General features: G+C 40.6%; 3 protein-coding genes across 3 annotated transcripts; 2 read left to right on the top strand and 1 right to left on the bottom strand.

Moving 5' to 3' along the window:
* Positions 1-9,341: 9,341 nt before the first annotated feature.
* On the top strand, positions 9,342-17,020 carry tmod4 (tropomodulin 4 (muscle)). Its single transcript, XM_086078045.1, has 10 exons — positions 9,342-9,428; positions 11,655-11,843; positions 12,164-12,320; positions 13,041-13,157; positions 14,897-14,989; positions 15,070-15,200; positions 15,665-15,772; positions 15,860-16,003; positions 16,351-16,495; positions 16,849-17,020. The coding sequence occupies exons 2-10, from the start codon at positions 11,742-11,744 to the stop codon at positions 16,869-16,871; spliced, it is 1,020 nt and encodes a 339-aa protein (XP_085934171.1). The 5' UTR covers positions 9,342-9,428; positions 11,655-11,741; the 3' UTR covers positions 16,872-17,020.
* Positions 17,021-17,942: 922 nt separating this feature from the next.
* Positions 17,943-21,059, bottom strand: scnm1 (sodium channel modifier 1). Its single transcript, XM_086078046.1, has 8 exons — positions 20,750-21,059; positions 20,500-20,570; positions 20,315-20,403; positions 19,986-20,080; positions 19,651-19,754; positions 19,473-19,573; positions 19,201-19,321; positions 17,943-19,123 (listed from the first exon to the last, which is right to left on the bottom strand). The coding sequence occupies exons 1-8, from the start codon at positions 20,798-20,800 to the stop codon at positions 18,997-18,999; spliced, it is 759 nt and encodes a 252-aa protein (XP_085934172.1). The 5' UTR covers positions 20,801-21,059; the 3' UTR covers positions 17,943-18,996.
* lysmd1 (LysM, putative peptidoglycan-binding, domain containing 1) lies at positions 20,644-24,707 on the top strand. The gene is made up of 3 exons (XM_086078047.1): positions 20,644-22,107; positions 22,522-22,793; positions 23,159-24,707. The coding sequence occupies exons 1-3, from the start codon at positions 21,925-21,927 to the stop codon at positions 23,325-23,327; spliced, it is 624 nt and encodes a 207-aa protein (XP_085934173.1). The 5' UTR covers positions 20,644-21,924; the 3' UTR covers positions 23,328-24,707.
* Positions 24,708-25,356: the final 649 nt, after the last annotated feature.

A 25,356-nucleotide genomic window follows, 5' to 3' on the forward strand; every position in this document is an offset into this window, starting at 1 on the left:
ACAATATTTTAATAATATGGCCTTCTTCATCATCATCTTCTTGTGTTGCCTTCTTCGCTCTCAGTCTGACACTGTTGTGGTCGTCTATCCATCCATTCATCCACCTAGCTAGCTATCCTGCTACCTAGCTAGCTATCTTGCTACCTAGCTAGCTATCCTGCTATCTAGCAAGATAGTTAGCTAGCTATCTTTTTATCTGCCTGTCTATCTGAGATGGTGCCTTCAGGGACAGTTCGAAAACAGCTTCCTTGTGCAACTAAACAATTGTCTCAAATGGTCTTCAATCCATCCATCCATCCAGAGCACAAACTTGAACAAGTGGTTGGCATGTCTGCCTGACTATGTTTGCTCTGCTATGATACTCGGATTATATTACTAGCTACATTTTACATGTACGTAATAACTGTACCAGAATTCATTTTCGCATTCACCATCCCTAAGGTGCATTCACTGTGTACTTTCCAAGTGCAAATTAAGTATTTACAGTAAGGCGAGTGCAGGAAAATGTGCTGGCTTGAGTGTTTTTCAAGCCACCACAAGTTCCAACATGTCAGCAAATGACTTGAAGTGAACTCCAAAAGAACGATCACTCGTTTAAGAAGCTACTTTGGCTACCAAGCCCATTTTACAATATGCTTTTAGTTCATTTCTATGCATGTGGGTATTCCTGTATGCTCTGTTTGTATGTGTTGTTGCGTGTTATGTAGCAGTTGTTCGAAGGTTTTAATAAAGCAATTTGTTTTGGGGCTGGAATGGATTATTTTCATTTACATTCATTTTAATGGGAAGAATTGCTTTAGTTTGCGAACGGTGTAACGAAACGCTTCTCTTGTCAAAAGTCAAGTGAGATAGACGCGTCACACGACCCTCCAGCGAATTGTCCATTGTTGTGTATTCGTTTTTGACCTGGATTAAAAAGCTTTTACACTTTTGGGCTAACATCAGTTCTGTTGCCATTTTATTCCATTTGCAGCATAACCTCAAAATGCTGATGCACCATGTTTGTTTTGAACTCTGGGCTCCACCAAGATTTACAGGATAGGCTTATATAATGCAAACAAATCTGCATGAATTAAATTAATTGTCAGCCCAAGTTTGATGACTTGTTTATCTATATGTGCCTTGAAATTGAAAAGTTGACCTTGGGTACTCCAGGGGGCTTATAGCACCCCCTTGCGCTTCCCTGGTTCATAGAGTGATTTAAAAAGAAAGAAATAAAAAAGGAAGAAAAAAAAAAAAGCTTGCCAAAGGGTGCTGACCTTGCACTTCCTGTTTTGACGCTTTCACATTCAAGTTGTTTTTCGAAAAGCTTTATTCGTTGGAAACGAAACTTTTATCAAAAGTGCCTCCACATGACCTTAACCTACACTAACCCCCCCCCACAAAGACCCCACCCCCCACCATGGCTGGGCCGTGTGTGTGGCATGTGCTTCGGCCTGCCGCCTTCTATTCACGGGGGGAGAACAAGGCCCCCCAGTGTGCTCTGTTTTCCACATTCCTGCAGCCTGACATCAGCCGGCTGCAGGAAGGACGCGGCCTCCCTCTTCGGCGTGGGGGGGCCTGGAGGGGGCGCCGTGAATGCGGGGGTGGGCGGCTGCAGTCTGGTGGGCCGCCCCGACGGGCCCGCGTGGCCTCCGCTAGCAACAATGCAATCAAAGGGACGCTTTACGTGCCACATGTTGTTTGCTGCTTCGGGTTCCAGGCCCCGCCGTCGTTAAGATGGATTAAAGTCCACCCCCCCCACCCCCACCCCCAACCCTGCTGCCCTCGTCCATCAGGCCCCTCCTTTCATCACTGATGCTACATATGGAAATTGAGGTCATATGCTCAATGTAAATATTTATGCTGCTTGATGTGGAACTTAAGCGGGTCGAAAGCTACAAAATACCCACAATGCATTGCACACAAGACATTTAATGAGCAACTGACTATTAGGCTGATAAATGGATATACAGTACATTGATAACTCGACCTACCAAGTATTTTACATTCCGTAATATTTCTTACATTCACTAAATTTCTTCATGTTTTGATTCAAATTGATTAATTAAAATGTATATCTCTTTATATTTTTTGTCAGTTATTTTTGTGCGTTTATTAATTTATCAAATTTAATAATTTTTTAACTAATTGTAAATAATAACCTAAAAAAATAAGCATTTTACATATACATTGAACTTTAATTTTTAAATAATTGCTTCATTGATTATTAAATAAATTAAAAATAATACAATTAAAGCATTGCGATTAGTGTTATTTATTATTAAAAAATTTGTTTTCATATTTTACATATATTTGAACCTTTTTTGTTTTTTACCTCATACCTATAATATTTGATATTAATAATTACTTTTCTTCTAAGATTTATTAACATTCTTCCTAAAAAAAATTCTTTTTTCTTTTAGGATACGCAGTTCGGAAAATGGGTGGGTGAATATTTATTAAAATAATGTGTTATTGTTGTATACATTACGATGAATATAAAAATGTAAATGCTAAAAATTCATGCTGCATGTGACACAAGTCCATAAATGTCAACCAATGGCAATAATTTTATAAAAAGTGTATATCGGTTTTATTTTTAGTTGGGACAAACCACGTGAGAGGAAAAAAGTTGTTTCAATGTTCTTTCCTTTGCTCACGTTGTGTTTGTGACTTATGTTGTTGTTTTGGAGTTGCTGGACTCTCCTGTGTGTGTGTGGGTGTGTGTGCGCGTGTGTGGTCCACGTGTTGATGTACGTGACCTTCACGTGAATTGTATGATATGATTTTGCCTTTGATTCCATTTCTTCCAATCTTCCTAAAGTAGGAATGTGACAAATCTTTCCAGTGTTTCTGATAAACTTCTTTATTTTTTATCCAAGGCATAGTCTATCTTTGGAAGGTGGTTTCAGGTTTGACTCACTTTTCCAGCAAAAGGAAACTTAATCAGTGATGATTCTAAGCAGCTGTTTTGCCCCCCCCCTCCTGAATTTTTATATTGTACAAGCAAGTACAAATTTAAAGCTATGCACCCTTGCTGTAGTACCGCACCCTGCCACAAAAAGCCAGGCAGCACTGAGCTCTGTGGGAAGAAATGCAATATCATTAACAGCAAGAAGAAGAGGAAGTGATTATATGATGATTTGCTGTTTCTCGGTGTGTGTTACACTAGCAGTTGTATGTCATCTATGCTAATTTCTGCTAATCGGATACGACCTTTCACATTATAAGTTAGCATTACGCTAGCAGAGTTTTAGGAAATCATATATTGTTTGATTGAACATGCTGCTTGATTCTCTTTCTCGGTGTTTTTGTGATTTTTATTTTTTTATTTTTTGTTGTGTTGTTTTGAGTGTTTTTTGCGATGGTGGTGTTTGTGTGTTTTTTTTGGTGAGTGATTATTCCCACCCCTTGATTGGTCAATAATGTCAGGACAAATATAAACAAACGAGCACTCAAACTTACGTTCACATCTTAGTGAGATTCTTTTTCTCTGTTTGGTTCTGTTTTTCCTAATGGATCAGCTTTGGAATTCTTTCCCCATGCGCTCATGTGGTTTGTGTGGTCTGTGTGTGTGTGTGTGTGTGTGTGTGTGTGGGATGGGGGGAGGAGACATCAAAGTCAAGGAGAAATGGGATCCCCCTCCGCGCCCGAGTGGGACAAAGCGGGGCTCGGCGTTGAGAGACAAAAGAGAACGTGATGGCGCTCATGTGAGCGGGGAGGCCGGCCGTCTGCCTCCATTCACATTTTTAGCCATTCACATTTTTAACAAGACGCCCAAGATGGACGCTCAACGCTTTTTCTTTGTCTTGTCTTCTGCTTTCTTTTCCCCCGACAATCATTTTCATCTGGAATGTTGGTTCATGTTGATGATGGGATGTCAACATTATGTTTCTACGAGTCCATGACTTCATGAATTAAAAGCAGATTGATGCCAAAGTAAAAAAAAAAGAAAAGAAAAAAAAAAGCTTCATGCTACAAACAAACATGCACTCTGGTGAAACAGAACTTTTTTGGGCTGAATTTCCTCTTCCTCTTTCAATCTAAGCAGAAGGGAGAGTTTAAACTTTCACAAGGAATTGATGGCAAAATAAACACAAAATTGTCACAATATAAGACGAGAAACGCGTCATAACTGTGAAAAAAGGAACTCGTGGTTAAACAGTTTGATGCCTACAAAACAGTGAGTTTTGTTGGAGTCATATTGAGCACCGCTAAAATATAAACATTCCACTAGTCATTTTCAAAACTGGTACGTTTTCGGCCATGTTGGGGAGATAAATTTGTCGAGAACAACACGCACAAGAAACTACGCCGCCTATTGTACGGTTGTTCTAAAGCGTTTGCTTGTACTCGCCATGGTAATAAACTAACAAACATGTATGTTCCCACACATGTGAGTCAGTCTGAGTCCATCATCTCATTGACACACCTGCAGTTGTCATCATTAGCATCATGACAAACCGGCTTACCTGCTGTGGCGTCCAATCTTTTTAATTACGGCACACAAAATACCGGCACATATTTCACTAGTCAACATGGCGACGAAAGGAAGCTTTATCAGGGTTATTTTGATTTCAAAATGTGATGAAATGTCGTTTGACGACTACAACAATCTGATTGTTCGTTTTTACCGTGTAAAGGAAGCATTTGCATCGCATTGCGGAAATATCACAAATGCCCGGATGTTCATAAAACAAGCGCACCCTCTTTCTCGCTCTCTCTCGCTCTTTCTCGCCCTCTCTCGCTCTTTCTCGCCCTCTCTCGCTCTCCAAATTTTTCTCATGTCCACATACATACACGCACTCTCACTCTCTCGCAAAAACAGACTTGAACACACAAAAAGAACAAGCAGCATTCCAGACAAAGACGTTTGTGTCTCCTAAAATGGAGCCCGTCTAGGGTGACCCCTGGTGGCGGAATGTGTCATGGCAACACAGGCAATTCAACGTCAAGTTTTTGTGCGCGCGCACATGCGCGCGCGTTGGTGACCTCCGAGGGGAGGAAGTGGCTTCTTTTCCGAGCTGAAGAGGAACACGTTTGTCGTCATGGGAGACCAATCGGGCTTTATGTGCGCCAGAGGGGGGAGGGGGAGGCCCATTCACTTCCTGTCTGAAATGGAACCCCTCTGAGGTCACGGAGGAGGAAGTTGTTGTGGAAGGTGTGTGTGGTGCTTACTGTGTGCTTTGTCGTTAATATTTGTCAACTGTGGGTGTGTGAAGCCCTTTGAGACTCCTTTGTGATTACTGGCTTGTATACATAAATTTGTCTTTGCTTGACTTGCTTTTCCTCAAAGGTACCAAGGGTTGAACGGTGATCTGGTACCAAGGCTGGAAAACATGAATTGCTTCTGGTTTTTTGCAGTGTAAGTTGTTGTTGTTTTTTGCAGTGTATTGTTTTGTGTGGTGTTATTTTATGTAAGTGAAAGGTCAAAATGATGTGCTGGGAATTCCTGGAATTCCTTTAGAGATCCTTGACAGGATGAAAATGTTGAAACAAGTTGAAAGTATTCCAGGCAAAGGCTCACAACTACTTTAACGAGTAATCTGATTACTTCTTGCGCCAGGAGCTTTGCTTAGAGAGTACTCCTTTTGCTACAATTTGAACTGTTAGCATTGTGGCCTTGGCGGAGGTATTTGACATTTAATAAGGTAGAAGGCAGTGACTGTGGAGCCTTGGCAGAGGTCAGAGCTCTGGAGGCGTGTGAGTTTGTTGTGAGTCACATTCAGGTTTGTATACAAAATGTTCTTGGTTTCTCCCTAGTCAATAAAAAGCAATTAATGCAATTAAGGTAATTTTCAACGAATGCAACACCACGCAATCATGTGGCTGAAACAGACAACACTTGTGTTTCTGTTAGTGCTGTCAAAGTTAGCTCTATCGATGTGCAAGGAATTGTAATGATCTACTCCAGTCAGACTCGCTAATGCGAATTAGCGCGCTACTCGCGGCACTTTTATCACTCAAAAGAACGGCTCTACGCTGAAAAAAAACTAACTTTTATTGGAATAAGTTGATCGTGACTTTTTCCTTCTACTCTCTAATGTGGCTACAATTTAACAGTGTATTAGACCGCCTGGAACTACACTGCCCCTCAGTGGCCAAACCGGGTACAACATGAACAACGCTCCAAATAAAGGCCTACACAGACAAAGGCAAGACAGTATAAAATCATTTAAATCAAATCGATTTTGGGACATTTAAAAAATATTCTGAATCGTATTCATTCTTATGATTCTTATGAGATTAGATTTTTTTTGCCCCAGCCCTAATAACTACATGTATTAAAGTAAAGTATTTCATTAATGTTTGCATATGACATTCAAAATATTTGTTCATGTCAAACTATTGGGGTCATTTTCCCCCCGTTATTGAATTATGCAAGTAATTAACTGATTGGAAGGAGAGTGTGCAGTGGATCAAAATATGTTGAAGGCGTCCTCATAAATGTTGAAAAAAATTAACACAGAACAGGTGTTCTTTAAATATGGCGGGCAAAAAATGTTGACGAATAGCCTTTTTAATCATTAACTGCCATTGACGGCTATAGACGTCAAAAATTCATTTGAACTATTTCTATTAGTTTAACATTTTTAACAAGAGTATGAAAACCTAGATTGTTTTTATCGTACATTAAGTACAGATATACAATTTGTGATTAATCGTTAATTAACTAGTGAAGTCATGAGATTAATTACAATTAAGACATTTTAATCATCCGACGCCCCTAATTAAAAAAATATATAAAAAATGAGGGGCATCAGATGATTAAAATTTGTAATCGTAATTAATCGCATGACTTCAATTGTTGACTCACGATTAATCAAAAATGTTATATCTGTTATAAATGGTTTTCATAAAAAATGAAATAAAATGTTTAAAAAAACTAACAGAAATAGTTCACATGAATTTTTGACGTCTATAGTCGTCAATGGCAGTGAATGAGTTAATTAAGCAATTAATCATGATTAATCAAAAATCTAAGATGTGATTCAAAAAATGTAATCGTTTGACAGCTCTAGTTTCTGTGTCTGTGTGATATTGCTCTAGGTATGGCTGCTACTTAATGTTGTCAAGTGTGTTTCATAGACATAGAATGTCAAATATGTCCTTCAAGTTGCATAACATCACAGAAAGAAAAACACGGAGCTTAGAGGGAGGATGAAGGGAACAAAATGTCACTGTAGAGCACAAAAGGTGAGTGACATATATGTGTGTGTTTGTGTTTGTTTTTGTGTTATTGTTGTAGGTAAGGATTTTCAATAGTTAGGCGAGATGAATGAAACAGTCAGTCTTACAGAGCAGTCTACAAGAAGTGATCTGCGAGAGTGTGCGCAGTAAATTATTATGGGAAGATTTTTTATGCAGCCTGGTTAGGTTAGTTTTTCATTTTCATTCATAACTATTTCTAGTTTAACATTTTTTTCCCACTTTTGTTAACAAAAGTATAAAAACCTAGATTTATTTTGGTATTAGAACGGATATAAAATTTGTGATTAATCGTGAGGTAACTAGTGAAGTGATGTGATTAATTACGTTTAAAAATTGTAATCGCCCGGCGCCCCTATTTTTAAATATTTTTTTCTTTTAAAAAACATTAAAAATTAAAACTATTTTTTTTAAAAGCTAAAATTTAATTAATAATAAATAAAAAATTCGTAATCGGAATTAATCGCATGACTTAACTAGTTAACTCACGATTAATCACAAGTTTTATATCTGTTCTAAATGTACAAAAAAAATCTAGGTTTTCATACTCTTGTTAACAAAAATGGGGAAAAAATTTAAACTAATAAAAATAGTTACAATTTATTTTTGACGTCTATAGCCGTCAATGGCAGTGAATGATGCAAAAAGTGTGGGAATGTCAACAGAAAGTGTGGCGAAGGTGTGAGGTTGTCAAAAAGAAAAGAAAAGAATAGATGGAAACAAAACCATGTGGGAGTGTCAACAAAATGACAAACCAGTGTGAGAATGAAAATGTGGGACACCAAGTCCTAAACGTTACGTAACGAGGATGCGCTCAATGTTGTCAGATGAGTTTGATGGCCACAGAATGTCAAATGTCTGCTTCATGACATCACAATAAGAAGAAATAGGCCATGACGAAGACGAAAGGGGAGGGATGTCCACGGGAGATACAAAAACACACACAACAACAAAAACCTGAAAGGAAAGTGCAGTCACTCTATCAATCTTCAATTTTGACAAAAAGACAACAAATAGTGTGAGATTTAAACAAAAAGTGAGATGGCAAAAGAATCAGGATGTCAAAAGACAGACACAAAAAAGGACAACAGAAAGTAAAAAAAGTAAAAATATGAAACTGTGACAATATTATGGGACACAAAAAAAAGTCACAAATGTAAGATAATGTCAATGCAAGACACAAAAAAGACAAAAAGACCAAAAGTGCTGATATCAATGTCAGACACAAAAAAGACACACACAAAAAACTTGTGATAAAGTCAATGTTGGATAGAATGACAAAAATGTAGGACACTAAAATGACACACACAAAGTTTGAATGTCAATGTTGGACAAAAATAAGTGACCATGTCAAAGTAGGACATAAAGTGAGAGCGTTGATGTGAGACACAAAAGACAAAAATGTGAGAAAATGTCGATCTGTGACACAAAAGGGACAGCAAAAAATGTAAGTAAATAAGTGTAAGTGTTTGTGTGTCTGGTGAAGAATGTTGTCGGGCGAGCTTCCATCTTGTCTTTCAATTGTATGTTTCATAATCACGATTAGAACGAAGAAGACAAATAGTAAAGAAGCATCGTCTCAACAGACGCTACTAAACTACTGCCGATGTGGCGCCACCTGCTGGACGTGGACTTAAACACCAGTTTCAGCCATCTGTCCATTTTCTCCACCGTGAGCTGGAGACCGCACGAGAAAATAAGTTGGGTTCTTGTCGACAGGGAATGAAATCTGTGAGTAATCGATGCCCTGCGAAATGCTTTATAGATGCCACAAGATGACAGCAAAGCACTACTTTTCTATTTGACACGGCATTGCCCTGTCGAACATAGTTGCTAGGCACTAAAGTGGCACCAAAGCACTATTTCTTCTTATTAGACAGGTGGCCCGTTGAAAATGAAGCGTATCCTCACTTCAAAATGAATCCTTAGCACCAAAGCACTACTTTTCCGTTCCTCCTGCTTTCAACAATCAAACAGTACAAGACCAATATTGGCACTTGTACTTGTGATTGTACAGTCTAGTTTCAGCCACTAGGTGTCAGTGTTTTTCCACAATTTTTTATTATGTTGCCATCATTCCTGAAAGTTCTGTCTCCCTTCCACACTCCTCTCTCTCTCTCTCTCTTCCTATAATACAGCGGTGACGTCACACGAGAGGTGGGGGGTTTAGGATGGTAAGGGGTGCTTGGGTGGGTGTAGTTTGTGTCTCAGTGGAGGCTCAGACGCTGTGACTTGAGGTAGGTCCGATCCATGTTGAACTTTTTCTCCTTAGCGCTACAGAATTTGAGACTGGAACATTTTAGATGGCAATAAAAGTGAAGATAAATCAGGTGCGCATGTGAACACGCGTGCAAGGCAAAACTTGGAAGTTGAACAAGAACTCTTTTGGAAGTCCAACATTGTGTGGGAAGCTAAAGATGGAAGTTTTATTTTTTTTTAGAGATGAATTTGGGAGGCTGAAGTTTTTAGAAGCGGAACGTGAAGGTGTTTGGAAGCACAAGGTGGAGGTTTGTAAAAGATGGCGTTTTTGGGGGGGAGAAGATTTTAGATGTTGAAGATGAAGGTTTTTGGAAATGAATGTTCTTCAGGTGAAGTAGAGTTTTTGAAAGAGGAACATGAAGGAATTTGGAAGTACAAGATGGAGGTTTAAATGTGTTGAGGATGCTGAAGATGGAGGTATTAAGTAAAACAAACAAAAAAATGAAGTTGAAGATGGCTTTTGGAACATGAAGGTTTCTAGAAGATTACATTTTATTTAAAAAATGGCGATTTTGAGAAATCGTAGATGGAGATATTTGAACGTTTTGGGAAGTAGAATACATAAATGACGATTTTCAATGTTTTTGTAAGGTTACATCATCACAGTTGCTCAGGTAACAACCAATCACAGCTCATCTCCAGGAAACAGTTGAGTCGTGATTGGTCGTTACCTGAGCCCGCCCACCTACTTTGATGTCATTTTCAGTCGAAAGCAAGTGGCAAAATGGCCGCCCCCAGATGGATATAAACGAATGAATTTTGCTGCTAAATTCGTATTTCACTAGCACAGTGTTATAATTAGGATGCAGCGTTTAGACTAGTGGAAAGAAGTACAATTTTGGGTTGACTTGGTATTTTTTAAATAAACATATTTGGAAGTCAAATATCAACGTCTTTGGAGGTTGAAGATGACGTTCTGAATTTGAAAATAAGGATATTTGGAGGATGTAAATACAAGTTGATAAAGATGAAAGTTTTTGGAAGTTAAACGTGAACGCGTGAAGAATTTCGATTTGGGTTGCCCCTGAATCAGCTCAAGTTTTCTTGGCTGCGCGACACATTGTGAGAAGACACCTTATGTGTGCGTCTGCGGGCAACCTAAAAGGCGCCGAGGCTTGACGCGGCTGCAAGTAGCTGACTTGTCAAGCTAAAATTAAGCCCAGCATGATTTGGAATGTTACACTTGGGCGCTAAGACCTGCACCAGAAGGAAGGAGGCAAATGCGCCGCACCGTCAACAGCAAAAATTAAGGCATGCTTTCGGAAGTGGTTGGCTTTGCTATCTCTCTCTCTTTTTTTTTTTTTTGATTCTGAATTTGAATTACTCACGCTAAATTAATCCATGCATTGTACACTTTACTCTTCAACTTAAAAAAAAAGAGATAATATTCCGATAAAAATTTAGCTGCAATCAGAAACAAATTAATCTTTTGTAAAATACACAAGAAATTTGATGAATGTTTTTTTTTGGGGGGGGGGGGGGGGTTGAGTGTTATCTCTAAGTAATAAATAAAAAAATACCTTTAAAAAAAACATAATTTTAAAAAGCTAATATCGGCTAATTAAATGAACCCGCCAATTCATAGGTGGGTCCCTGTTTATGAACAAAACATCCTCACTCTTGCTGGCGTTTCAACACTCACACATTTCCCAGCGAACTTTTCCCAGGCGTTTGCGAGGCATTAAAGTGGGTGCGCGGATGACAAATGAGGGTGCGCGGATGATAAACGAGGGTGCGCAGCCTCCCTGCTATTCTTAGCGGCTACGAGCTGCGCTAAAGGTTTCGGGTTACTCGCACCTCATTGGATTTCGCTCTTCCGTCATCGCTTGGCCTCGCTCGCCCGCTGCGTGACGTCATGTGATGTGTTGACTGTCTTTTCTATGGCATGTTTGAGAACACTTTTTATTTTATTTCAAACTAGTATTTACTCTTGAATACTCAGTTACTCAGTAGCCTACTGATACTACTTTGATACATACAATTTCAAATAAACCTGTAATCGACATGTAGTCAAACCTGAATTATCCTCAGAAGTGTATATCAAATTAATTAAACAATACCAAATAAATAAACATCAGTCAATAAACAATATATATATTTAAAAATAATAATAATAATTCAATAGTAACAGCCTTACTGGTATCAGTGATACTTGCCCATTCCTACTATTTTTTTTTTTAATCTCTCCCTCCTTTGTCTCTTAGAACCACCCCACCACCTCAGCTCACCCATACCAAAGGGAGTGCATGTAAGTGGTCGCCCTCCCCCTTCCCCCCCCCAAGAAGTGAGTCATGTCGGACCCCAGAGACATCGATGAGGACGCCATCCTCAAGGGCCTGAGTCCCGAAGAGCTCGACCAGCTGGATTATGAACTGCAAGAGATGGACCCCGAGGTACGAAATTCGAGTCACATGACTTGAATGGAGTCAGATTTAAAGTGCCTGTAAAGTGAAAAAAAATACGTGGGATGGTTTTAGCCACGCCCCTAAAAAAATCTGAAAAACTTAAATGGTGAAAAACTATACTATACTGCTACAATTCAAGTACTGCATAGTTCTCAGTCTTTGCAGGTTTTCGGCAATTATCTTCATGTACGATTTCACTTAACCTCGACTTGCTTGAATTTTGCTTGAGACTTATTTATGACTTCCACAAATGTGACTTACTCTCACTTCTGCCTTGCCACCTAAACATGACCTCTCCGTCCTCCCAGAATGACTTGCTGCCAGCTGGCATGCGGCAGCGTGACCAGACAAAGAAAAACCCGACGGGACCGTACGACCGCGATGCTCTCATGCAGCACCTGGAGAAGGAGGCCATGGAGCACCCGGACCGGGAGGAACTGGTCCCTTTCACAGGGGAGAAGAAAGGTGCCCGACACACTTTAGTGCACAGGATCTCAAATTTGATGGATCCAGAAACCACACATCTTCCCGAGGACACCACTCATAATCCCATTGACACTTAAACCTAACTACCATGTTGTTAGCTTATTACAGTGGTGTCAAAGTCCGGTCCTCGAGGGCCTGGTATTATATAGGTTTCCCAAGTTGATTTTCATATATATATATATATATATATATATATATATATATTTGTATTTGTATTTATTTTTATATTTTTAGAATCTCATTTTATTTTTGTATTTTTTTTTTTGTATTTAATTTTTATATTTTTATTTTTAGAATCTCATTTTATTTTTGTATATTTTTATTTTTTTGTATTTAATTTTTATATATATATATTTTTTTAATCTCATTTTATTTTTGTATTTTTTTTGTATTTAATTTGTTAATTATATTTTTTGTATCCATTTTTATTTTCACTTTTATTTATTTATTTAGTCATTAATTTATTAGCAGTTTTGGTCCTCCATAGACAAAAACATTTAAAACCTGCAGGACTTCAGACCTCGAGAACCGGAATTGATTAACCCTGCTCTATTGGGTTAAAGTCAGGGATAACAGTTATTTCACGGACCCGCATGTTTTGGTAGCCAATTTTGACTTCACACCACTTCAATAGAGGCTGCATGCTCAAATAGTCCCTAGCATTTATGATGACAGAGTTCTCTGTCCGTTTGTCTCCAGGAAAAGCATTTGTGGCAAAAAAGAGAGAAATTCCCCAGCACGAGCAGATCATCTTAGAGCCCGAGCTGGAGGAGGCGCTCAAAAACGCCACAGGCGCCGAAATGTGCGACATCGCCGGTGAGATCACATCTTTAACGCCTTGCTTGCTTGTCTCTACATGTCCTGACACTAACTTACGACCACTTTACGTTCCAAAAGTCAACTGGACTCTCCCTAACTCGACCCCAAAGTGTCCATACGTGTGACGGATGGAAGAACAAGCGTCATGCTGTGCCGGCATGTTACGTTTTTTGTTTTTTTTGTTAACCATCAGTATGCCCGTACATCGACTGGGCTGACCCACATATAAGTTTGGTGGGACGTCCCATCAGCCACGACAGACATGCGACAGGATCCGATTCCCCGAAGTCAGCAGCTCAAAAATAAAACGGGCCGGGCTGGCAGGGCGGAGCGGCTTCTGCGGGAGGAAGATAGAATATCTTTGTAAAACACACGGCCGTTGACAGAATAAGCCCAAGAGGGCCCATGGCGCATATATTTTATATTTAAGCCTGTTAATTGTTTAAGCACATGTTCTGGAATGATGAGCCGGGTTTAGGGGGTCAACTAAGACCTGTAGTCGACGCATAGACTTGGATTTTATGTGTCTGTAATAACCGTAAAAGTTAAGGACCGATTCTTGATTCTAAAGGACCAAAGCAAGTGGGCAGACAGACAGACAGACGCATAGAGCCTGGCCCCTCACTGGCTGACTGGGGGCTTGAATCTGGATCGGGTCCAGATGAGGATTAAAGCTCGGTTAGCTTCTGTCAGCCTTTTGTTTGGCTTTTTGGCCAGCGTGTCGGCAGGGGATGAAAAGCTTGGCGCAAAACAGAGAGCAAAACTGCAGATCAGCAATGTAATTAGCGGTTTTATTTACGATATTAGCGTCAGTCGCCGCTCCCCTGCTAGGCTAGCTGGAGCCGTAAAGCTAGCAGGGTTACTGTCAGGGCCACAGCGGGTGTTTATGGCTAAGCAGGCAGCTGTCTCACTGGCCTGCCTTTCCCTGATGGGGTCACGAGGGGTGGCTGGACCGTGGAAGTCACAGCAGTTGGTGTGTGACACACTTTGATGGGAGGCAGATTACAGCATGACACACAATGCTGCCCCCTCCTGGTAGCAGCAAAATTCAGGTCTAAACGTGTCATTTGAGGCAAGTGGAAGATGTGAAGCGAAGCCATTGGAATCTTCAACAATGGATGTACAAATATTCCCCCCCCCCCGCAATCGGACTTTGAACTCGGATTAAACCCGGTTAAAAGATCACTGGGCGCGGAACGGACCCCTGAGGGCCTCCCAGTGTGTCTAGTCAGACGGGAAAGACGAAGACTGTGCCTGACCCGAGTTCAGGTATCCAAAGGAGAATTCCACAGTCAACTTGTGAAGGCCTGACTGAGGTCAAGAAGCACCAGAATAGAACGTTTGTGATGCTCTGCGCTAAATTTAAAGATCTTTCTCGGCGTCGAGGTCTCACTTACACGCAGTCAGATATCAGACTGACTCTTCTCAAGTCAGCTCAGACCAACAAACTATTTGCTTCTTTCCCATATGTGCTCCTTAAACTTTAAGCCTCCCAATGCATGCTCCGATTCAGATTCAGGGGCTAAGAGCGTGTTCGGTCTTCGTACTGGAGACACCAAAGGGGAGGTTGAATCTCGTAGTCAGTCGGTTTTTGGGGAACTTGAATACCCATGGGTCCGTTGTCACACGGATGTCAACAGACAAGTCCACCAATTTCCTTCGTCTCATGTCCCACTTCCTTGTCACACTCACTTCCTTTGACAGCATGACTCATAAATGTCTTCCCACCCCGGCAGCCATCTTGGGCATGTACACGCTGATGAGCAACAAGCAGTACTACGACGCTCTGGGCACCACCGGAACTATCGCCAACACCGAGGGCATCAACAGTACGTAGTCGTCAACGTAAACAGGAAGCGAGCTTGCGCTCTTTGCCGGAGATTAGTCATGTCTCTGGTGTGACCTTCAGGCGTGGTGAAAGAAGAACCCTTCAAGATCTTCCCCGACGAGCCGCCCAACCCCACCAACGTGGAGGAGACCCTGGAGAGGATCCACAACAACGACAGCAGCCTGACCGAAGTCAACTTTAACAACATCAAGGTAAAGGCCGATGATAAGAGACGCCAGACATTTCAGGTGAACGTCTACAACAGCCAATGAGATGTCTTACAGAGGTTCTCAAATTTTTGGAGGCCGGGCACCAGGGGAGACATTTTGTCCAAGGAGCCCTTCATAATCCTAAACTAGGACTTTATTCACTCATATCAGAGCCTATAGTTGGCCCAAAGCTGAGGTTTAGTCCAAGTAATTTTGTGGACCCAACAAGCTATGGCTCACGAACCTCTGAAGGTCTGAGGACCCCAACATTTGGGAACCACGAGTCTATGATGGTTCAATCAACCACCATTAAAGATGACAATAGTAGTGAAGAACTGAGTTGGGATCATGTTTACAAAGGGATGTGCCTCCTCATGGCAGAAGCAGGGGACCCGAGTCACATGACTTAACCTGAGTCAGCAATTCATAAAGACTCAACTTGACTGACTCGGTAATCCCGGTTTCAGGACATTCCCATACCGACACTGAAGGACATCTTCGAGGCCATGAAGGGAAACTCTCACGTGGAGGTTCTGAGCATCGCCGCCACTCGTAGCAACGACCCCGTGGCCTACGTGAGCGCAGTATCTTTTTCTGACATCGACAACGTGAATGCCACGATATCAGCTTCTGCGTGTATTTTTTGTTTGTGCACGTGCCAGGCATGCGCGGAGATGCTGAAGGAGAACACCAGCCTGCAGAGTCTTAACATCGAGTCCAACTTCATCACCTGCGACGGCATGCGGGCCGTCATCAAGGCCATGGCCAAGAACGCCACGCTGGTGGAGCTCAAGATCGACAACCAGGTCGGACACACGCACGCACGCACGCACGCACGCACACATGAGGCAGCACGGTGAGGTAGTGGTTAGCATGTCTGCCTCACAGTTCTTTGGTTAAGGACTTGAATCTTGACTCTGGGCTTACTGTGTGTCGCCAAAGTCAATTCCATTTCAGCTTGGATTCCAAATCATCAATCGGTGAAAACAAGAGCGGATTGGGGGATTTCGACCCATTCATTCAACCGGGGGTCGAAATCATCCCCCATAGGAATGAATGGGTCGAAAAACGGATGTTTGGAAGTTAATCAAAGAGCACTTGAATTTCTTTGGACACCGCAGTTTGGTTACAAGATGTTGTTGTCCGCTCACAGCGACAGAGTCTTGGTGACTCGGTGGAGATGGAGATCGCCGCCATGTTGGAGAAGAACTCCAGCATGCTCAAGTTTGGCTACCATTTCACGCAGCAGGGGCCGCGCGCCCGCGCCGCCATGGCTATCACGCGAAACAACGACATGCGTAAGTGTGTCATTTGTTCTTTTCATTTTCACTTGGCAATCGAAAAAAAAAAAAAATGGTTGTTATGTGCATTTGCATAAATCATTTGGGAAATGACGAGGCGAGGAACTCCGGGTTATTTCGATGGTGGTTTCCAAGACGTGCTAGCTACGAAACGGCTAAAAACACGCCCTAGCTAGTGATCCCCATTGACTGCAATTTTAAACTTTGGGCTGCTGGGAAATGACACCTTAAGAAAACCCTACGTTTTTGGAGGAAGACATGATCACCCCCCCCCCCCCGGCCCCCCAAAAAAGTATTGACTTGTTTAGTTGCGCCGTGTGAGTCTGACATGTTTTTGTTTGCTTGTTTAGTTCGGCAGCAGAGGCTGAGATGAAGATGAAGGGTAGAAGATCTCGTCACTTGTCACGCACAGCATCTTTTTTTTTTTTTAGGACATGTGACATGATGATTCATCTCATTTGTTGGGGGAGGAGCGTCTGTAAATACTTTCAATAAAATATTTATTCAAATCCTCTTTGTAAACATTTGTACACCTTTTATTGGATGTTTTTGGAAGACCAGAATACACAATAATTCAATTGTTCCATGTAGGGCTGTTTTTTTTTTTTTTTTTTTAGAGCGTTTGCACTGATGTGCACTTACCCTAACAACATGTCTGCAAACAGACGTCAAGACGTTTCCAAACCCTCTACCAGCAATCTGATTTCAGTGAATAAAATCAGATTTGATTTCAAAACCGTATTACCCATCCCTAATTCCATGATTTCCTCTCCTCCGGCACGTGGTCTGCTGACAACATTCTAAGGTTTCATTTTAATCACGCAAATCTCCTTTAAGTCACTTCTGATCCTCGCACTTCCCACAAGCACCTGAGCTATTTTTACCCCCACTGGGCCGCAAAGTGAAACGGATCCGGACGGCCGGGATTCAGTTACGGCGTTCCACACAGAAGAGGAGCCCGTATGCGCCCTCAGCGCTTTATGGGTACTAACAGCTGCTAACCTCCCAGGATTTCCACAACATGGCCGGCATTCCCTTCTCTTCCTCGCCCGTCATGTTTTTCATCTTCCTTTTCCTCAAAGTGGCGGCAGCTGATTTCCATTGCGACCACTCTTTGACCTTCTCAAAGTTAGTCTCTCTTTGATTGTTTCCCTTCTGGGATTTGCTTTACTACTCCTGATACCAATGTGGACATTTTTACTTAGGGGTGAACTCACTTTTGTTGCCAGCAGTTTGGACATTCAACAGTTTATAAATTAATAATAGAGGTGTTAGAAAAAATCGATTCTGCAATATGTCGCGATATTACAGTGCGCGAATCGATTCGATATGCGGCCGAATCGATTTTTAAACATCAATTTTTTATGGGAATATTCAACAAAACGTCTTACTTAGGGTTAGGATTCACACATTAAGCATGGAAAATTTTTATATTAATGGAACATTAAGCCTTAAGATTTTATTTCAGTGCTGTTCAAAACATGAAACAGATTGCAATCTGTTTGTTAAATGCTCAGTTATAAACCTGAATTTTTAGATAAATAAAAACATTTTCATACAAATCTTGCAGTGTACATGTAGAAGTTTACTGATGACTATTTTCTAAATTTGAGTGTAAAAAAAATAAATTTATAGATTCGCATCGGGATTAATCGGTATCGAATCGAATCGAATCGCCAGGTACAAGGCAATTCACACCGCTAATTATTAACATACATTTCTAAATTAAATTCACATTTCTGTCGTCACACTAACTTTTGACCTTTCATGTAGAGTTGTGCAGGTGAACAAAGGCAAAAATATTTGGGGCATAGAAGCACATTCTTGTGTTGGAAGTTTCCAACATGGATAAATAACTTCTCTTGCAACGAGTAAATGGAAAACCACGTGAAATGGATTCTTCTCATGTAGTCTGTTTCTCAGCTAGAATTAAACTGGCCAACAGCTGCTAGAGGGGTCAGAAAAATTGCTACATTAGCAACATTGATTCTGCTTTTTCTACAAAAAAAAAAAATTCTTCCTGACTAATAAACCTAAATAAATTGATTCAAGAAATAACCCAAAAACGAATATTGGTGCCTCCCACATGGTTATATTGAAGGTCTTCTCTTGGGCGCACGGTGCTTTCAACACATTAGCGGCATTGAAAAGCGTGAGCCCCCGCCCCCGTAGCTCCGCTGACCCTTGCGGGCTTCTCTAATTCACCGCCACTATGCTGAGCGCGATGCTAACTGGTGGAATCACGACCCAAATTAGCACCCCACCAGCTCGTCCACCGCAGGTTTACACTCAAGTTGAGCGGGGATTAGGCCCGAATCTATGAGGGGTATTTCCTGCAGCACATGCGGTAAACTCAAGGCCAAGGCTGTTGTGACGATGTCAGTGTCTGGCGTAAGACAATTGCGTCCTGTTTGATTCCCTCCCCATGTCACTTTGGAGCTTTTCACACAGAAGTTACCCAAGAAGTGTGCGAGTCATAAGGTTTTAGATTGGGAACCTCATGGTTGTTCACGGGCCTCCCCTGAAGGTACGGTGGCGAGCGAGGGAGGCTCATCTTCATCGGAATCAAACTCCACATCCCCGTCTTTAACCCAGCGACCGCTCGGGTCCTGCAGCCATCCGTCGCTGCGGGAAAGAGAACACACTTAGCGTCCATATGTGTGTGAAATCATGGAGACTGACAGTTGAAGCAGGGGGTGTACCTTTTCAGTTTGAGATAATGCTCCAGCTCGAGCCTCCTCTGGGCCGACATGGGCTCAGATGCTGGGGTCGCAGATGAGGGACGCCATCCTGTGGTGTTTGATGAATGGGACTGATCACTGCCTGCATACAACAAGTCAAGTTGTTACCCTTTTTTTTTTCTTCAAAAAAATCTGATTTTTCCCTGACATTAATCCAAACATTTTTGTTTGCTCCTCATTAACCCCCCCTTGTGGGATTTTCTTCATTTTTCAATCAATAGAATCAATGATACCTGACATGCTTAGAGCAGCATCTGACTTCGCAGCTCCACAAGGTGGCGCCACGTCTTCAAGTGGAGTTTGGCTGCTTGCTGGCCCTTTTCCAGTTTTGGTACTTAAAAAAAAGAAAAAGAAAAAAGTGATTTCTTTTTCGGGCTTTGTGGGATAGCAAGAAGCATAAATGTGGCATGCCTGGTTCTCCGATGGCAGCTGTTATATGGGGCCGTCCTCAGCAAAGCGTGATGGGTCAGCTTCCTCGTTTGTGTCAGTAAAGGAGCTTCTGAACTTGATCCTTCCTGAGAAATACAACAAAAGACCATATTTGACAACAATGTCAACCAACATGTCATTTGACATGTCTGAATAGATCCAAAGTTATCCTGCAATTTCACCCGAAAGCCCAATATAGCTACCTAAAAGTTGTTGTATACTTTATGCACAGCACTTTGAGTGCTTTGTGTGTGTATGGTTGTTTTGAAGTTCTCTATAATTAAGTAAATCAACTACCACAGTGAGGGTTCAACCACCTGCTGCTGGTCTTCTGCTTGGATGAAGTTTTCTTGTTTCCTTTTTGTTATTTCGTGCCTCAGCTGGGCCTTCTTACCATAGAACGCCTTTAAACCTAAACACATACACAAATGTTCTGTTACACAATTTAATTCTCACTCCAAAGACATTAAATGAATGGATTGTGTATAATGTGTATGAAATGTTTAATTGACTAAATTGCCAAGCTTATTATTTGCATCCTACGTGAAGATGCGACAGCTCACTGTTGACTTTAATTTGTAAATGTAGAACACAAATCAATATTTTCACATTACTCAGTTACAATGCAAAAGTTCATTTAGCTCACCTTCTAGATGCCTTTTCCCATTCCTGTGAACGGTCAGCGTGTTGACGGTGTCAAACACGGGACGGTAGTGGCACACAAGACAAGTGTACCTAAAGAAAACAACAACTTTATTGTGCTGATTGGGTGTTTATGTGACCTAGAATGGGTCCAGACAGTCACACTGTGGTCAGTGTTTACATTTTTACCTTCCATTGCTCAGAAGTGCTGCTTCGTCTTCTGGTATAAAGTTTGACAGCAGATCTGCGACGCGACGTTTCTGCAACCAAACACAACAATAAAAGTGCCGACAACCAACGAAATGTAAGTAATGTGCAGCTTAATTACTAGCGTGTGAGTGTTTATAGTTAAATTGAAGTGTCGTTTCAGCTTAGCAATTAGCTTACTTTGCACACCGTAAACTATATCGATTGACTACGCTATAATATTAATACTCACCTTGAGGGCATTTAGCTGACTTTTGTCGTTACCTTCCCGTTTAAAAGACATGTTTATACAGCATTTCCATATGATGTTCAAGTAGTAGTTTAGCAACACATGTTAGCAACCTAGCTACTAGCTAGCTGTCTAGCCTTGGAGTACTGTGGCGTTCAATGTAATTGTACATTTTGAGTTTTACTGTGTAAAGCTTTTACGTTAATAGGGTAGCTTCTGAATTGTACCATATAGTTACAAATATTTATCCAGTTGAGATGTTTGTATTTGAAAATGTTGAACTATGTTGTAACGCCATAATGAGTTTATTCACTCAAAAGAGTAACGTGTGTTCTTAAAGGCATCATGCGCAAAGCATCATGGGAGCTGTCATTTACGCAGCAGCCATGGCAACATGCTGTTTACTGTTTAGTTAACAGGCTCATCTTATATGTATCGACTCACAGTAACATAAATTCTTCAAAAGCTCATTGAGGATATTCTTCTTTATCTTCCCTTTTACAAGGCATGCTCCTTTATATGAAGTGTAACTTAGTAGCTTGTTAGCAGCTTAGCTAGTGTGTTTGCTAGCGGTCTAGCCGACAAGTTATGAGGCGTTCAAAGTAAGGATAAATATATATTTTCAATTATTTAAAGCTTTTACGAAAGGTGGCTGATCTTCCCATTGTTTGATAGGAGTAATTGTTTTTCATAAATGCAGAGTCCTGTGTTTGAAAACGTTTGATTTTAATCGTAAAACGGTAATGTCTTCATTCAACAATAAACAAAAATACTAAGCGTCTTTTCTCTTCCGAGTATCAGTGAACGCATCTCGCCCAATGCATCATGGGAGCTGTCACTCACAAGGCAGCCATGGCAACATATGGCAGCCGAAAGGAGACGGCGGAAAGCTCAACTTTTTGTCTTTTTCCACTGGAATTTCTCGCTGCTTTTGTCTCTGTTTTAAGTTGTGTCTCTTGCACTCTCTCTAATGGCGACTCAACATTGCATTAGGAGACATCAAATAATTAAGTTACGTCGGTCGTTTTGGGGGAGCGCCGATTAAGCAGTTTATTTGTTAAACATAACTAACTAAATCGGAAACGCCGCGTTGGTCATTACGAAGCAGCCATGTTTGCTGTTCTACGACACTCCGAAAGTTGACTCGATCCGAGTGTTTCGTTGCTTCCTTCGCCGTCATGTCAGCGGGGAAGGAGCCCGTGGACGCCGGTGGGAGCAGCCTGTTGCGAGGCGGCCGGAGCAGCCGGTCTTACGGCAGCCTGGTCCGGTCCAATCTGTCCCCGGTCCGTCGGAGACACATCGAACACCGCATACAACCCGGCGAAACACTCCAAGGCATCGCCCTCAAATATGGAGTCACTGTAAGTACTCGACATTATCTCGTATTGTTTGCCATGTTGGAGGATAATCTATATCAATATTTATCTTTTACCTGCACTTATGTAAAAAAAAAAAAAAAGAAATGAAAAGAGACGTGAAATATAGGGAGTAATTAGTAAACGTAAAAAGGCTTCAACCCATAAAATTATATTAATGTAATTAATAGTCTAAATTATCACATTCTTTCTATTTTGTCCCTTGGTTTCTTCAAGCTGCTTAAAGCTTATAATAAATGCATTCTTGTATGTTTAAAGACTGTCTACCAGTTTATTATTATCGTCTTAGACAAGTCTTTAAAATTCCCCTGTTTAAAAAATATTTTACCAACCACGTGGACTATTTAAATGATGTGCTTTTTATGAATGTGTATTCCAACAGCTGCCGTTATCTTTCAGACAGAACAAATCAAACGTGCCAACCGCCTCTACACCAACGACTCCATTTTCCAGAAGAAGTCCTTGTCCATCCCTGCGACGTCGCACTCTGAGGCTCTCACCGACGCCGCCGACGACAATGAGGAGGATGATGGCGAAAGTGCGCGATTGGGCTCCTCGGCGGGCCCCTCTTGCGGAGAGTTGACGGCGGTGGATTTCTTCAGCCGATTGGATGGCTTTATCAGCGAGTCCAAGCGAGCGGCCGCCAGGAGATGGCAGGATGCAGAGAAGAGGTCAAAATACACTTTGACCTAGCATGGTCCACATACATGTCTGTCTGTCTAGTGAGCGTATCTGTCTCGCTAACTATGCCTTTATATCAACACAGTCAGATCTACCCGATCTGTCTATTGTTCATTATATCTGTCCATCTTGTCTCTCTATCTGTCCATTTCTTGTTTTCTGTCTGTTCTTCTAACTAAAATATATGTCTAGCTGTCTGTCTGACATTCATTCAATCTCTGGGTTATATTTTGGACACCACTGATTTAGAATATTTATCTTTAAGGAGGTAAGAGGTGAAACAACCTCTTCTAAACGTCACAGAATACCAAAATGCCAAGGTTTGATCGGTCTCTTTGGCTTTTCCTCTTGACAGACTGGCCGACCTGGAGGCGGTTTGCTCCAGCAGGTTGAGCGAGCGTCCGCGGTTGCCTCCGGGGAGGCGTCTCAGGCCGCCGCCGCCATCCACCACGGCGGTTCCGCTCACCACCACCAAGCTCACAATGAAGCTGAGGGAGCGAGAGGACGACCTCTTTGAGCTGTGAAGCAGCAACACTAACGTAGTGCAACACTGAACCTCGGTATGCTTTGAATTTGAAATTTTGATACTATTTAATCCGTATGGACCGTGTGTGACATGTCACGTGAAGACAAGTCACATGCTGGCGGTCATGAGATGCATATGTCGGTGCCTCACATAATACAATAAGCAATATTGTTCTATGCAAATTAACATAATGCACTCCAGCAACTGAATGAAGCTTTTGATACAGGACATGTGAGTATGATTTTAGGAAGGTTCTTGGTCATTTTGTCTATGTATCTTTTGAAAGGTTTATTAAACATTTCATGTATAAAACCCTTGTATGGTGTTCAGGTCTGTGGCACTTGTAAAAAGAAACTGATTTTTTTTTTTTCAGACTCTTTGGCCTTGGCTCATTTTCTGTGCAAAACATGCATTAGCTTCAGAATGCATTGGCTTCTATTACATACAGGCTGCTCTGATTCAAGTGTGGACAATTTGTATCTCTTGCCTTTGCAGTAGTTTTGCAAAATGTAAGCACCAAACACCTGCTCTTATATGACCAAACATTTGACTAGAGGTAGGGTATAAGTTCAGTCCATTTATCACGGTTCAAACTAGATAGATAGATACTTTAATCCTTTACAATTTAGGGAAATTTGCGAATTTCCATCCATATCCATGGACAATTGCACACTGACTGAAATACAAACATATGAACACCACACAAGGGTTTAAAAAAATGCACAGCAGGTAATAGTGTGTCTGCTCACATCCATGCAAATGTTTTTAGATTTAATAATTTAGAAATATGTTAAACATATAATTTAACAATACATGTAATTGTAGTGTTCATGGTATTCTTATTTATTACTTCAATACATTTAGCTAAAAAAAATGTGTTTAACAAAAGTAACACTTTTTGTTTGCATGTTTAGGGCTTATTTAATGTATTCAGTTTAATGTATTGTAGTACAATAATATATATTTTTAAATGTATACATTTTTAAATAAACACTTAATCATTTAAGAAAAAAATATTTTATATCTATTTTTTTTAAATAAATGAATGCACATTTTAGTAGTTATAATACAGATTTGCTGTATCATTTAATGTATCACATTTTAAAGTAGTACATTTAATGTATTTCATTTAAATTACAGTATTGATTTTTAATATATATACAGTGGTACCTTGGAGTTAGAACATAATTCGTTCCTGCGAAGTGTACAAAGTCCGAATTGTTCAACCTCCGAAACAATTTTTCCATAGGAAATAATGTAAATGCAATGAATCCGTTCCCAAGCTCCAAAAACAGAAAATTCCTATTTTAATTTCTATTTGTGTTTTTTACATTTACACCCTGTACAGTAATTAAACAATAAAAAATACCTTACCTTTTTTGTTGTGGTGTGATGGCATCGAGTGATCATAAATGCTATGTTAATGCTTGCTTGAGTTCAGTGCTGAGTTTGTTTATTTTACATTGGGCATATTGTTAGACTACTAAGCGGTCCTTGCGTGCGTTTTTAACATCAGGCACGTGGTTGAACAGCTAAGGGAGGTCCTCGTGCCAGTATTTACAGAAGTAGTCATGGAAGTTACAACGGCGCGATAATCTCCTTCCTAATTCCACTGTGGTTCGTAGCACTGTATGTTTTTCTTTTCTGCCACTGGCACAGTTGTCTTTTTTGGGCCCATGGCGAAGAAAATTGTACGGCTTCATTCGGCTACCCGTTTTCAAGGTACGTTCGGCTTAGCTTTCTTTGCTTGGGTGTTGGAACTCCGAAAATGAGTTCATACTCCGAGGCATTTTTTACTCAGGTTTTTTGTTTATACATATATATATATATATATATATATATATATATATATATATATATATATATATATATATATATATATATATATATATATATATATATATATATATATATATATATATATATATATATATATATATATATATATATATATATTATATATTATATTTTATATATTTTATATATTATATTATATTATATTTTATATATTTTATATATATATTATA

This window comes from Leptonotus elevatus, chromosome 6 (assembly GCF_054856555.1).
Source record: "Leptonotus elevatus isolate MCC_2025b chromosome 6, RoL_Lele_1.0, whole genome shotgun sequence".
Taxonomy (NCBI): Eukaryota; Metazoa; Chordata; class Actinopteri; order Syngnathiformes; family Syngnathidae; genus Leptonotus; species Leptonotus elevatus.

Excerpts from the sequence above, each read along its gene's own strand:
- lysmd1 (XM_086078047.1), top strand. The coding sequence starts at position 21,925 with ATGTCAGCGGGGAAGGAGCCCGTGGACGCCGGTGGGAGCAGCCTGTTG. Across the intron at positions 22,108-22,521 it reads CCCTCAAATATGGAGTCACT|ACAGAACAAATCAAACGTGC; the intron begins GTAAGTACTCGA and ends GTTATCTTTCAG. Across the intron at positions 22,794-23,158 it reads TGGCAGGATGCAGAGAAGAG|ACTGGCCGACCTGGAGGCGG; the intron begins GTCAAAATACAC and ends TCCTCTTGACAG.
- tmod4 (XM_086078045.1), top strand. The coding sequence starts at position 11,742 with ATGTCGGACCCCAGAGACATCGATGAGGACGCCATCCTCAAGGGCCTG. Across the intron at positions 16,004-16,350 it reads AGCTCAAGATCGACAACCAG|CGACAGAGTCTTGGTGACTC; the intron begins GTCGGACACACG and ends GTCCGCTCACAG. Across the intron at positions 16,496-16,848 it reads CACGCGAAACAACGACATGC|TTCGGCAGCAGAGGCTGAGA; the intron begins GTAAGTGTGTCA and ends TTGCTTGTTTAG.
- scnm1 (XM_086078046.1), bottom strand. The coding sequence starts at position 20,800 with ATGTCTTTTAAACGGGAAGGTAACGACAAAAGTCAGCTAAATGCCCTC. Across the intron at positions 20,404-20,499 it reads GCACTTCTGAGCAATGGAAG|GTACACTTGTCTTGTGTGCC; the intron begins GTAAAAATGTAA and ends TGTTTTCTTTAG. Across the intron at positions 19,755-19,985 it reads AAGCAGAAGACCAGCAGCAG|GAAGGATCAAGTTCAGAAGC; the intron begins GTGGTTGAACCC and ends TGTATTTCTCAG.